The sequence below is a fragment of the Danio rerio genome, chromosome 23, assembly GCF_052040795.2.
Source record: "Danio rerio strain M-AB ecotype USA chromosome 23, GRCz13ab, whole genome shotgun sequence".
NCBI lineage: Eukaryota > Metazoa > Chordata > Actinopteri > Cypriniformes > Danionidae > Danio > Danio rerio.
This window is the reverse complement of record NC_141043.1, coordinates 42742482-42757445: the sequence shown is the minus strand read 5'-3', so window position 1 is coordinate 42757445 and position 14964 is coordinate 42742482. Positions and strand designations below refer to the sequence as shown.

At 35.5% G+C, this 14964-nt stretch overlaps 1 protein-coding gene across 5 annotated transcripts in view; it reads right to left on the bottom strand.

The window, feature by feature from the left end:
- The window catches only part of src (SRC proto-oncogene, non-receptor tyrosine kinase), a 108217-nt gene that overhangs the window by 28971 nt on the left and 64282 nt on the right, over window positions 1–14964 (bottom strand). For 2 of the 5 annotated variants that reach the window (XM_088651660.1, XM_087305235.1), the window contains exons 2-5: window positions 12670–12922; window positions 11290–11389; window positions 5498–5515; window positions 453–551 (exon numbers count right to left, since the gene is read on the bottom strand). In XM_088651660.1, coding sequence (XP_088507786.1) covers window positions 453–551; window positions 5498–5515; window positions 11290–11389; window positions 12670–12913 — 461 coding nt within the window. In that variant the 5' untranslated portion in view covers window positions 12914–12922. 5 annotated transcript variants of the gene reach the window in all.

Sequence of the window (14964 nt, the reverse complement as noted above, 5' to 3'; positions counted from 1 at the left end):
CAATATCGGAACCAGAATCAAGCTCAGATGAGTCAAAAGATTTTGTGATTCATGAACAAATCAGTCTATTGAGTCAGAACATTTCTTTGTAGAACAAGTGACTCTTTTGAGCACATTCTTTTTAAATGAATCAATTCAATGACTCTACTGAATCAAACCACTGAATCAGTCATTGTCGTTCTCTTATTTATTACTGTTAAGCTGCTTTGAAATCTATTGATTGTATAAGAACTGCATAAATTAAGATGACTCGAATCAATTAGCTGATTTTTGATTAAAGGAATCAATATCTGCATTCGTAAGGAATCAGAATCATGTCAGGGAGAGATCCAATTGGATTAGAGAGTTCTGACATCACAACAAAGGGAAATCAAAAGCAAACCAATGGAGCCTCAGGGAGGAGAAGAGCAAAGCAAAAAAAGGAGAGAAAAAAAAGGAGGAGGAGGATTTACTCTTCAGCCTGGATGGAGTCAGACGGTGCCACGTAATTGCTGGGAATGTATCCGCTCTCTCCTGTCGTCAGTGATCGCGCTAGCCACCAGTCACCCTCCCTGAAACAGCACAAAACACAGTTAATACACCTGCAGTCTGACTCACAGCAAACACACATCCACAAACCCGCCCAAAACACATTACACCCCGAGATCATTCCTGCTGCATAATCCCTCAAATCAGCCATAAGAATGCAGACCAAGCTCTTCTTAAGCACCTCAGCCAAATTACACGAAAATTAAACAGCATTTAAAGGGAGAGTGCACACTAAAATTAACCCTCCGTCATCATTTACTCACGCTCATCTTGTTTCAAACCCATGTGACTGATCTAATAAGATTAAAATATGAACATATGTGTTCTTTTATTAATATATTTTTATATTTTAGACGTGCATCTTTTACACATGTCATTTTAATTTAAATGTCTGTGTCTTATTCTCACCAAAGACTATGACGATATCAAAAACAATTGTCATTATCATTCATTCATTCAGTTTCTTTTCGGCTTAGTCCCTTTATTCATCAGGGGTCGCCACAGCGGAATGAACTGCCAACTTATCCAGCATATGTTTTACACAGCGGATGGCCTTCCAGCTGCAACCTATCACTGGGAAACACCCAAACACTCTCATTCAACCTAAAAGTGAAAACTAAAGTGACCTGTTTGCGAAGAGAAGACCGGGGGCCGGCGGTCGCAGATGAAAGTGAGGACAGGGGGGGATGTCGCGGTTAGGTCGCCTCTATGAACGTGCCGGACCCGATAGCAGTACTATTGTGAAATGTTATTACAATTTAACATAGCTGTTTTTGTTTTTTTTGCTATTACATACATGTATTAAGAGTATATAATAGTGATACATTATATATAAATTTTGTGATGATATGATGACACTGAGTAATAAAAATAGTAGTTTAACTAAATACTTGCAGTGGTGTAAAATACTTAAGTAAATGGACTTTGTTACTTTACGCAAATATTTTTTTGGCTACATTGTACTTGTACTGAGTATTAAAAATATAAGCAACTTTTACTCTGTACTTTACTACATTTTTGATTGAGGATATATACTATTTACTCCACTACATTTGAACGGGTGCTTCTTGTTACCTGTAACATTGTGATTGTGCGCGACAAGTCGGCACCTTTTTTAAGAATTTATCGTCAAATTTGAGAAAACACATTGAGGTAAGATTCTATTTAATGTTAATTAAATGTGAATTTAGTGAATTTAATACAGTTACTGATATGACAAAAACCACTGCGACATGACATGACTGTTTAAGCTTTTTTTTTTGTGCAACAAGAATAAATGTATCGCTAAAATGATACATTCTGCATCAGGCGCATTTAGCTGTGAGTTTGTGATGTATTTTTCATTGAATTTATATGTAGTTTACTAAGTTGAAAAATAACACCGCTCCGCTCCTTTAATTTTAATACAGAGAAAACATTTTAATCAACTGAAAAACTACTCAAAATAAAATTGACCCCCTTTGAGACTGAGGGCCCTATCATACACCCGGCGCAATGTGGCGCAAGGCACGGCGCAATAGTCTTTTGGTAGTTTCAGCTTGACGCAAGAGTGGTTTTGAGGCGTTGCGCTACGCTGTTTAAATAGCAAATACATCAGCGCTCATATGTGCGCCCATAGGCGTTCTGGTCTAAAAAGGAAGGCGTTCTGAGGCGGACCGCTGGCGCGTCGCTATTTTAAGAAACTATAATAGATTTTTCATTAGACCAAAACAAACCTGGTCTAAACTCTGGCGCAGAGTTGCGCCTCGCTTACACACTGCTTAATACAAGAGAGCAATAGGCAAATATCTTTACATATGAAAAAATTCAAATATTAAGGATGTATATAGGATATAATGAGAATAGATATAGGATATAAATATAAAGGATTAAAATATTACAAAACATATTATTTTCTAGCCTACATAAAGATGAAAAATCACTGCTTTTATGTCTTCTTCATCTCGGGATGATCCCGTGTTTAAGGATATAACTCAGGTTTTTGACCGCACTACGTTATTATTATTCATTTATTCGTTTGCTGAAAATTAGAACTGAATTTAGAAATAGTTTTGAAACGAATATTTATAGAATAATTGATGTCTGTGCGTAAAGGTTTCCTTATCCAAGAGCTAAAGTGAAAGTGATTCATTATCTCTCATTCTCACGCAGTAGATGCTCTGTTTAACAGTTTTCTGTTAAAAAAACTGTGAACTGTTTGCTTGTGAAATGCTCATTTTTCCACTTAGACTTACTTTGCGTCCTGTAAATAGCGAATGCGCTTATGGCGTGACGCAGCTGGCTCTTAAAGGGAATGGGAGATGAGACTCTAATTGGTTTATTCTCAAAACACACCTATAACTCATTAAGAAAATAAACTCAACCCTTTTAGACCATGCACCACGGCGCAAAGCCGATTTTCCCATCCTTAAATTAGCAAAAATGCGTTTTGACACGCCCTGAAAGCGTTTGCGTCCTGCGTTTTGCGCATAGACCGTCAAAATAGAGCCCTGAGAGGTGAATCACCTGTAAGCCAGCTCTGATTTTTTCTTTTACTACGCTTTACTACTTTTTTTTAAAAATTGTTTGTGCCTTTTTTTTGAACATTTGAGTTTGAGACTTTTTGTTCTTTTTTATCTATTTTGTTCTGCCATTTTAAAAACATTGAGGTGTTCATATTTAATTTAATTTCTATACTAGGAAATAAAACCTTTCTTGGTGTTCTATGAGCCAACATATGAGTAAAATACTTAAGTTCTTTTAAATATGGATACTTTAATACTTGTACTCAAGTCTTATTGGAATTGGTGACTTGTAACTTGTAATGGAGTAATTTTTACTGGTATCTGTACTTTTACTCAAGTGTGGTTTTCAGGTACTCTTTACACCTTTGAAATACTGTACATATTAATGCGATCATTTTAGTTCAATGCAATTGGTTTTACGACCATATAAAATTAAATTTTTTGTTCAATCTTGCATTTGAATCCAAATCTGTAAGTCATCCGCTAGCGTACTTCTAACATAGCATTTACAGTTGAAGTCAGAATTGCAATGACTTTTTCCACATTTTCAGTTTTGCGTGAATTATTTACAACAAACATGGTAGATTTATCCAAAAAGAAAAAAGTGAGTCATGCGTCTGGGCGTCTATTGTCTGCGAGTCTTGATGGTGTTTTAATAATAGATGTTGTGTTTTGGTGAGAGCTGTGGGGTGTCAGACTGTGACTCACTCCCTAAGCTAAAAGTAATGAGACTTTATCCATCGCCTCGCTATAAGACATGCTGACCCCACACAAAAACCTCCCACCGTCATTAAACACACAGTAATTAACACACAACTGCACCAGTGACAACAATACATACACAGACGGCCACATATTCATATCCATCCAATGCAAATCTATAATTCATAAGCAGGGTACTATTCAAAATTCAGATGGTAATGAATTATTGATGTAGGAAAGGGCATAAAACGGTGATTCTGATAAGAAGAATGAAGTGAAGGGGACAAGTAATGTGGAAAATGCTAACGGCTAATGCTAATGCTTGAATTTCTTTATATTGTCAGGACCAAATATGGACAGAAATCTTTATTCAGAAAGGAATAACTTAAAATAATTGTAATTAATGATATAAGCGCATTAAACTGTGTCCTTTTGTTGACTGGATATCCTTTGTTTAATGTTAATTTCGCTACATGCTAATGCTATCACAGCATTATAACCTCTGGCTGCATTCATAAAATGTCTATATGAAATCATTTAGTGCGATTTAATCCAAGTCTGTTAGATCTGAGGCTATTTATGCTAGCAGGAAAATAAACAATGACCACTGGAATTAGCAAGACAACTAGCAAATAAGCTTTTTTAATGTTAATTAAACTAAATGCTAGTGCTAATGCTATTTTAACATTGTTAATGTCAATTCATTTAAATGGCCCTGTGAATATAAGATAACACAACATAATTAAATATATTATAATTAATATAATACTATATAATATACTATAATAACCTTTCGTTAACTGCATATCCTTTGTTTATGCTAATTTAGCTACATGCTGATGCTATCACATATAATATAATGTAATAAATATAATATACTAAATATAATATAATAATGTAATATATTAAATATAATATAATATAGCATAATGTAATAAATAAAATGTAATATAATAAAATAAATATAATTTAATATATTAAGTATAATATAATGTAATATAATAAGTATAATATAATATAATACAATATAATATAATATAATATGATATAATATAATATAATATAATATATATTTAGCATACAGCATCTACACAACACTATATACACGCATATACACACATGCATTTTTGGAGAATACACTTATGTTTATCCAATATATAAATTTCTTTTAAATTTGGGATGAAACTAGGATTTGGATAGCTGAATTAAAATAATAGACAGTAGCCTTTAGATAACACCATGCTAATTCAACTAAATGCTAATCTTAATGGTACTGCTTAAAGGTTGATTCACTTTATAACCATAGAAAAATTACCCTATCAAAAGTCATATAAACTAGTCATATAAACTCCCATAACAGCATTACTATTTACAACAACATCTCGGTCATATGACAACATCCTGTTTAAAAACGGAAATGCATCAACCCAACACAGAACATGTTATATTCTGCACATTATTTTCATCATTCTATGATTTGGGATGCATTTATCTATACTATACTAAACTATACACAACAGACAGCATGAACATTGGCACATAGCCTGAACAAATGTAAAGTGATAATGGATAATACACCAAAGTCAACATGAAGGACGAATGTAAAATGGTTGTGAGTGAGCCAGTTATGAGGAGATGTGACACTATTTCTGGAGCTTTCTCTATTAAAGTTAGGACAAATCTCAGGTGGACAAGCAAATGGTGAAATGACACACATACATAAACACTCATCAGAAGCTGAAAGCAAGAGCAACTTTACCAACCTGGGGTTCAACTTTCTCCTACATAAACGAGCGAGAGCGTGTAGAGGAAAAACACAGAGGAGACGTGAAGTGTTAGGACATCAAGAGCAAACAGCAGAAGCTTCAAGCATCCGACATACAGCAAAGCCTTAAATGAACTCATCTACAGTTGAGTTTTACCATTTTTGAATCCATTCAGCCAATCTCCAGGACTGGCAGGAGTATGTTTAGCTTAGCTTAGCATAATTCATCAAATCGGATTAGACCATTATGATCTCAATCAAGAATTGAAAAAAAGATTTGAGATAATTTTCCTATTTAAAGCTGGACACATCTGTATTTCTATCGTGAAATAGCCCCCAGACAGGTAACTAGGTAGGCTCTGATAATCCATTCTGCTGATCTCCAGGTCTGTCTGGAGCACTTTTAGCTTAGCTTAGTATATATTATAGAATTTGATTAGACCATTAGCATCTCGCTCAAGAATAAAAAAAAAAATGTAGATAATTTTCCTATTTAAAGCTGGACACTTCTGTATTTCTATTGTGGAATAGTCCCCTGCCCGGTGACTAGGTACCAGCTCTAGTATCCATTCAGGAGATCTCCAGGTCTGTCAGTAGTACATTTATCTTAGTTTAGCATAATTCATTGAATCAGATTAGACTATTAGTATCAAGCTTAAGAATAATAATAATAATAAAAGATGAGATAATATACCCATTTAAAGCTGGATACTTCTACATTTCTATCGTGAAATAGTCCCCAGCCAGGTAACTAGGTACCGGCTCTGGTAATCCATTCAGCCGGTCTGGCGGGAGCATTTTTAGCTAAGCATAATTCATTGAATCGGATTAGGCCATTAGTATCAAACTTAAGAATAAAAAAAAAAAGATTTGAGATAATTTTCCTATTTAAAGCTGGACTCTTCTGCATTTCTATCGTGAAATAGTCCCCAGCCAGGTAACTAGGTAATTCAAGCTTTGGTAATCCATTCAACCGGTCTGGCAGGAGCACTTTTAGCTTAGCTTAGCATAATTCATTGAATTGGATTAGACCATTAGCATCTCAATGAAGAATTTTAAAAACGATCTGAGATAACTTTATCAAGTTGGACACCTCTGCATTTCCATTGTGAAATAGTTCCCAGCTCTGGTATTCTATTCAGCCAGTCTGGCAAGAACACTTTTAGCTTAGCTTAGCATAATTATTGAATCAGATTAGACCATTAGCATTAAGCTTAAGAATAAAAAAAAAAAAGATTTAAAATAATTTACTATTAAAAGCTGGACACTTCTGTATTTCTATTGTGAAATAGTTCCCAGTCAGGTAGTTAGGTACTGGCTCTGGTAATCCATTCAGCAGATCTCCAGGTCTGGCAGGAGCACTTTTAGCTTAGTAAAATTTATTGATTTGGATTAGGCCATTAGCATCTCGCTCAAGAATTTAAAAAAAGATTTGAGATAATTTTACAATTTAAAGCTGGACACTTCTGCATTTCTATTATGATATAATGCCCAGATAGGTAAATAGGTACCAGCTCTGGTAATCCATTCAACCGATCTGGCAAAAGCACTTTTATCTTAGCTTAGCATAACTCATTGAATCGGATTAGACCATTAGCATCTCGCTCAAAAAAAAAAAAAAAAAAAAGGTTTTGATAATTTTCCTATTTAAAGCTGGACTCTTGTGTAGTTTTATCTTTTATTTTGCTAAGTACTATACTAGGAAATGAGAACAATACACTCATTCTGGCGTAATAATTCATTAACTTGCTGGCGTACTGTGGCTGCAGCAGGTGCAATGATATTAGGCAGTACCTGAAAATAGTCCCTATCTAGTTAATTATGTAACAGTTCTGCATAATATCATTGCACATGTGCTGCAGCCATGGTACAGCAGCAAAGTTAACTGATTATTACGCCAGAATTGAGTATAGTTCCTAGCCATACCAGCCTATAAAAAAAGCAACTTTTAATTTTCTGTGAGACTTAGTACTAAGCTTTGAACAGCAAAGTTATCAAAACTCTTTGGTCATTTTTGAGCGAGATGCTAATGGTCTAATCCGATTCAATGATTTATGCTAAGCTAAGATAAAGTGTGCAGATCAGTTGAATGGATTCAAAACTGGTAAATCTCAACCATTTAACTCTAGTGGAGCTGTAAAATTAGCCTGTTTCCAAACAAAACTGTGGAGTGTTCCTTTAAATACTGTAGTGAAGGTCAAGAGCATCATTGATGCACTGAAAACACTGCATTTATACAACTTGTGCTTTTCAGTGTGAAAACCTAAAAATATGCACAAACAATTCCAGTAATGTGCATCTGATTATCTCTGTGTGCACTGACACATGACTCTCCCAGAGATAAGCCGAAGCAGCTTGGTCATTTTATTTAATGGATGATTATTCTTTTATCAGCGGCTTCTGGAAATGATTATTGACAGCAATCAAGAATGGTTAATGAATTAAAAAGTGAATCTCATGAAAACAAGTCTCCTTTTTAAAGCTCACACTCTTTAAACTTAGCATAATTGCTTCTAACAGCAAATCTAATTTGGTAACTTCCGATTTTTAATTGATTTCGGGATGTGTGATTTCATGTTGCACAAATAATCAACAATAGCTCACAGCAATCATTCTTTCATGTAAAAACAAAGTATGAAATATCTGAACATGTCAGTGTCAGTTTATTTTAAAGAAAACGGTTTTAATCAGCACAGAGTGACACTAAAATGCTAGAGCACATTACTGTTTTAAAATTAAATTGAAAATAATTGCGGTATTACTTCCAAATATTACTTTTTATTTTTGAATAAATGCCTTGGTAAGAAAAAACTATTTTGCACCAAATTTTACATTTTGGTGTATTTAATAATCAAAACAATATATATATATATATATATATATATATATATATATATATATATATATATATATATATATATATATATATATATATAATTATTTATTTATATTTCCCAAAGATTTGGTGCTGCTGTAAGGGCATTGGCTGCGTAAAAACGTGCTGGATCAGTTGGGGGTTCATTCCGCTGTGGCAACCCCAATTTAATAAAGGGACTAAGCTGACAAGAAAATTAATAAATGATTGAATAAATATACTGTATATATATATATATATACAGTACATATACATATATTTGTGTATTCAGATGAAGTCAGAATTATTAGCGCCCCTGTTTATTTTCCCCCCAAATTCTGTTTAACAGAGAGCAGATTTTTCTTCAACACATTTCTAAACACAATAGTTTTAATAACTCATTTCTAATAACTTATTTTTCTAATAACCTATTTTATCTTTGTCATGATGACAGTAAATAATATTTTACTAGAAATTTTTCAAGACACTTCTATACAGCTTAAAGTGACATTTAAAGGCTTAACTAGGTTAACTGGGCAAGTTAGGGTAAATAGGCAAGTTACTGTATAACGATGGTTTGTTCTGTAGACTATCGAAATAAATATTGCTTAAAGGGGCTAATAAATTTGACCTTAAAATGGAATTTTAAAAATTAAAATCTGCTTTTATTCTAGCCGAAATAAAACAAATAAGATTTTCTCCAGAAGAAAAAATATTAGCAGACATACTGTGAAAATTTCCTTGTTTCTGTTAAACATGATTTGGGAAATATTTAAAAAAGAAAAAAAAAACTCAATAGTATAATTGTTATAACATTTGTGCAAACTTTGGCACGCTGATAGAAGGTAGCCTTATCTTGGAACAAAGCAAATTTGGACTCTCTAACTCAAACTATCTATCACCGCCATTAGCCCAATCTTTTATTTATGTTTATATCTTTTCAACAGAATAAGCTTCAAATCTAAATGAACCCTATTTCCACAAAACCTATTGCGTTGAACTCGTCCTAGGCTGTTTGTTCGATTTTCATTAATATTATTATTATTACTATTATTTGACATACCTACAGGTGTGTTGCCACTTCAGTTACCACATCCATACATGTATATGATATGTGCTCATTGCATATATATTTTTTTCTCTCTCTATTTGTTTCCTCAATTATTACTTTTTTGTACGGGTTTATCCCTCTATATGTGTCTATTGTCTTGTATATGTTGTTACTGAATGTAGTTATTCTGGTAATCTATGCATTTAATAAACACAAATAATAATAGTGTGGCAGTCACCACAATATAAAACTGTTTAAAGTTATTTAACACAGGCTTCAAGTCCTATCAGCATAACTAGATTTAGCTTTAAATTTTTTCCTCGACACAAACTTGATTTGTTTTCACAGGATTCACCCATACATTATAATGCATCCAGTATCCTCACACACACACACACACACACACACACACACACACACACACACACACACACACACACACACTTGTTCTTATATCTCCGTGGGGACTTTCATATATCTACACTCACCGGCCACTTTATTAGGTACACCAGTCCAACTGCTCGTTAACGCAACTTTCTAATCAGCCAATCACATGGTAGCAGCTCAATGCATTTAGGCATGTAGACATGGTCAAGACGATCTGCTGCAGTTCAAACCGAGCATCAGAATGGAGAAGAAAGGTGAATTTAGTGACTCTGAAAGCGGCATGTTTGTTGATGCCAGACGGGCTGGTCTGAGTAAGTCAGAAACTGCTGATCTACTAGGATCATCTTCAAATGGCCTCCACAGTCACCAGATCTCAATCCAATAGAGCACCTTTGGTATGTGGTGGAACGGGAGATTCGCATCATGGATGTGCAGCCGACAAATCTGCAGCAACTGCGTGATGCTATCATGTCAATATGAACCAAAATCTCTGAGGAATATTTCCAGTACCTTGTCGAATCTATGCCATGAAGGATTAAGGCAGATCTGAAGGCAAAACAGGGTCAACCCGGTACTAGTAAGGTATACCTAATAAAGTGGCCGTTTATTTATATCTATTATGATCTTTCTACTGTGATGTTGTATTCTCTCCCTCGCTGAAAAAAACTATTGGATTTACTAAATATTTTTTAAGGTAGGTGGTTGCAAACAATTTATATGGGCTGAATTTAAACAAACATTACTACATTTAGCGTGTTTTTTTAAATTCAGCCCATATTGTGTGCAACCACTTACCTTTAAAAATATTTACTAAATCCAATGAATATTTTTTTACCCTAAACCCAAGCCTCACAGAAAACAATCTGCATTTTACCTTTTTTTCTAAATACCCTATTCTATATGATTTATAACTTGTTTACCTGTGTGTCCCACAATTTAGGTCCCCACGGTGCCACAAGTCCCCATGAGTCTGTGTGCATTCACATTAAAGTCCCCACCGGGATATAAAAACAAGTACACAAACAAACAGCCACCCACACACAAAATGCCAACCCTCGGGGTCCGCTTTGTGCAGAAACCAGAGGATGTTTCCGAGAGTGTTTTTATATTCCTAGTGCACTGGAATAAGAAAGTGAACCGCAGGTGTAGAAAGGAAGGAAAAAGCTCCCTTTGGTCTGCGAGGGGAAGTGGAGGTAAAGAAACACAGCTGAGCTTTTTTTTTTTAAACCAATGCACAGGAAAAAGACCAAAAAAGGAATCAGGAGAACAAAAAGCCGTCATCTTGCACAAATGCAGCGCCTTCATAGGGATCCAGTTCCTATGGCTACTGGAGAGGAAGAGGAGGGGGATCGGCAGACAGACGGGTATGTGTGTGTGTCTGCATCACGAGGTGTGTCTGTTGCCCTCCGGAGCCCTGTTATTTTTATACATATGTGTCTGTGTGTGTGTCTCCAGAGCCGTGTTATTTTTGTTTTGTGTTGGTGTGATTCCCCCTTACGTGTTATTGACAATCTGGAGTCGTTCTCCTTTCCTGAATGACAAATCGGAGGCGGTTCGTGACTCGTAGTCATACAGAGCCACAAATGTGGTCACGCCGCCTATGGAAAAACACAAGACACAAACGCAGTTATCGCCATGAATTCACTTCCACAGAATCTCAGTAGGGAAATTTGGTTAATGCAGTAATGGCTTGGCGTTGGAGGATATATATAGTTTTATTAGTATTTTTATTTAATGCTTTGAAAAATAATTTAAATCTTTGCAGACTATAAATACATATGTACTGTATATCATTTATTTTAATATGTGGGCAACAAATTATAGATTCATTTTATTTAAAAATTATTATATTATTCTTATTTTTTAAATTCAACTATAGGGGTGCGGCCAGGTAGGGGGCCTTACAAGATAATGTGCCCAGGGGCCCCTGAGTTCTTAATCCGGGCCTGGTGCCACCCCTCCTTTTTAAAATTGTACAATTTTGTACGGCTGAACTCATGCAAATTAGCCACTAAACAGGCAAAACGTAAAATACTTACGTTTTCTTGTGAGATCAGGCTGGACCGACACATAAAACAGTTTTGCACGAGTAGACACTTTCTTACAATCACTCCATATCTATCAACAAAACTTGCATTTATGAAGTGTACCTCACACAGGTGAGTGGGCTTGACAAACCACCTCTAGAACCATCTCTTTCAATTAAAAAAACCCTTCCCCCCTCCTTACTCTAGCAGTACAGTGAAGTCAAAATTATTCACCCTCTTGTGAATTTTCTTTTTCAAATATTTCCCAAAGGATGTTTAACAGAGCAAGGGAATTGTCACAATATATCTAATAATATTGTTTCTTCTGGAGAAAGTCTTATTTGTTTTATTTCGGCTAGAATAAAAGCAGTTTTTATTTATTTTTAAAACCATTTTAAGGTGAATATTATCAGCCTCCTTAACCCTTCGATGCACTACATGGGTCTAAAGTGACCCGTCTAAGCTTATTTTTTCTATATCTATTTTATAGCTTGTGCATTAAAGGTTAAGCAAAATCAGTTCTACAGAATTCTACAGAACAAACCATCCTTATACAACGACTTGCCTAATTACTCTAATTTAACCTTTAAATGTCACTTTAAGCTGAATACTAGTATTTTGAAAAATATCTAGTCAAATATTATTTACTGTCATCATGGCAAAGATAAAATAAATGCATTATTAGAAATGAGTTATTAAAACTATTATGATTAGAAATGTGTTGAAAAAAATCTTCTCTCCGTCAAACAGAAATAAACAGGGGGGCTAATAATTCAGGGGGGCTAATAATTCAGGAGGGCTAATAATTCTGACTTCAACTCTAGATCGATGATGATTGTAGTCTGCTTTACCTAATATGCCGATTCGATTAGGAGATGTGATGCTGTTGGTGGTGGAGTTCACTCCCCCAAAGAGCGCCTGCTCCGCGTTTATGATGTTGGGCTGTGTGCCGCGCCGGGACCCCTCCACCGGTGGACTGCGGTTAGGGGTGAAGGAGGTGGGGTTGGGGGTGTGGTGGTGGTGTCCTCCGGTGCCGTCGTCCAGACTCCGCGAGCGCTGGCCCAGCTCTTTGGGTTTACTCTTGACTCCACCCATGGCCGAGGCCTGCAGAGAGACATACGAATATCATAAAGTATTATTCAGCTTATGCTTTTACATTACCATCACATTAACACACACTGCCATACAACTAGAGCTACCAAAGCTGGCAAATTAGCAGTAGACTCAACAAATAGACTCAAACTACTTTTTTAAAATAAACTGAAACAAAAGTTCATGACTTAAGCACAGCAGAACAACACAATTCATGAGTATTTTGGCGGGAACATTTATTCATTCATTAATTTCCTTGACAAAGTCCTTTATTTATCAGGGTCGCCACAGTGGAATGAATCGGCAACTTATCCAGCATATGTTTTACACAGCAGATGCCCTTCCAACTGCAACCCTGTACTGGGAAACACCTATACACTTAAAGCCCCGTGCCACCGTTTTTGGGAGGACAACTTAATTGTTTTAAGTTCAATCCACTTCCATTTGTAAAAAACTAACACATCAACTTAATTCCTTCATGTCATCCCAACACAAATCGACTGTGTGGAACCAAGCATTTTTTTTTTACAGTGTATTCGGAATTTGAACACCAGGCATGCATCAAAAGGATACTTCTTGGGCCTACGTCCCGACTCAAAAAGTAATGTAAAGGAATGAACATTGACAATGCCATCACAACACTTCTGCTGTGCTTAAGGCATTTCATGTGGACTGTAGGAAAAATAAGTTGTGTTGATTTCCACACTTTTCCAAAGACTATTGCCTCAATAAGGAAATGGCTTGGCATTCTTCGTCATTATTTTGTGCTTGATGTGATTTGTCCAACGTGCGCGGATCAGTTGAAATGACACCCAAATCCACGGTTTCATACTAATCATCCACCTGCCACCCGCCCGCACATATAGTTTTATCTGATGTATTTATCCTCACCTGCCCGGTTGACACTTTAAATTTCAAACACAAATGAAAACATTTATGTTTACCAAATCCAATTTTCTAAAAAAAACAGTCCCTGATTATTAGGCGTCACCACAGTGGAATGAACCGACAACTATTCCAGCATATGTTTTACGCAGCAGATGCCCTTCCAGCTGCAACCCAGTACTGGGAAACACCTATACACTCTCACACACACACACACACACTAGTGCATGTCTTTGGACAGTGAAGGAAGACGGAGCACCCGGAGGAAACCCATGCCAACATGGGGAGAACATGCAAACTCCAAACAGAAATGCCAACTGGCCCAGTGGGGACTTGAACCAGCAACCTTATTGCTGTGAGGCGACATTCCTAACCACTGAGCCACTATGCCACCCATATTATGTAAAATAATACAATTAAATAATTAAAATGTAATTTCGAATGAACTACTTTGAGTTTTCCCTCAAAAATACCTTTCATGCAATTTGTACCATTAAAACACTTCAAATCATTATCTGACCTCCTGTTTTTCCAGCGTTTTCACCAGAGACCAGCCTGTTGTCATGATTTATGCATGGGTTTCCTGAATTATTAACAGACCATGTTTGCAAGCAGCATGCTGTTATTCCTTAAGTAACACAAATAAACAGTGATACTGCGGCTTGGAAATATCTTCATCCACAAAGACATTCAGTATGGATGTTGGTTAAACATGATTTCAACATTTCCGTTTAACTTGAATTAAAGTATAATTCATGTTAAATGAGCACAAATATTCTAAGCTGGTTAACATCATCCAGTGTTGTCAATGATGATCATGTGGTGTAATCGTGATACCACCGTCCAAGACTGAATCATGTTTTTGAGTGTATGACATCTTGCTGATATTATTATTGAATGTGATATAATTTAAATTGTTGACAAGTCATGAACTTTTGCGCAGTTTTGTGTCACAAATATAACTCCATACAAGATGAGCTAGGTGTTAAACTACACTGTAAAAAATTTCCAGGTTTTCACAACAAGTTACTGTAATTTTTCACAGTAAATTACATTAGTATCCCTTCACAGTATTTAACTGAAAAATTCACAGTAATATGTTGTATTCATAATTTTATTGTGAAATTACTGCAGGTAGCATGATTACAGCAAATTACTGTGAAAAGGGC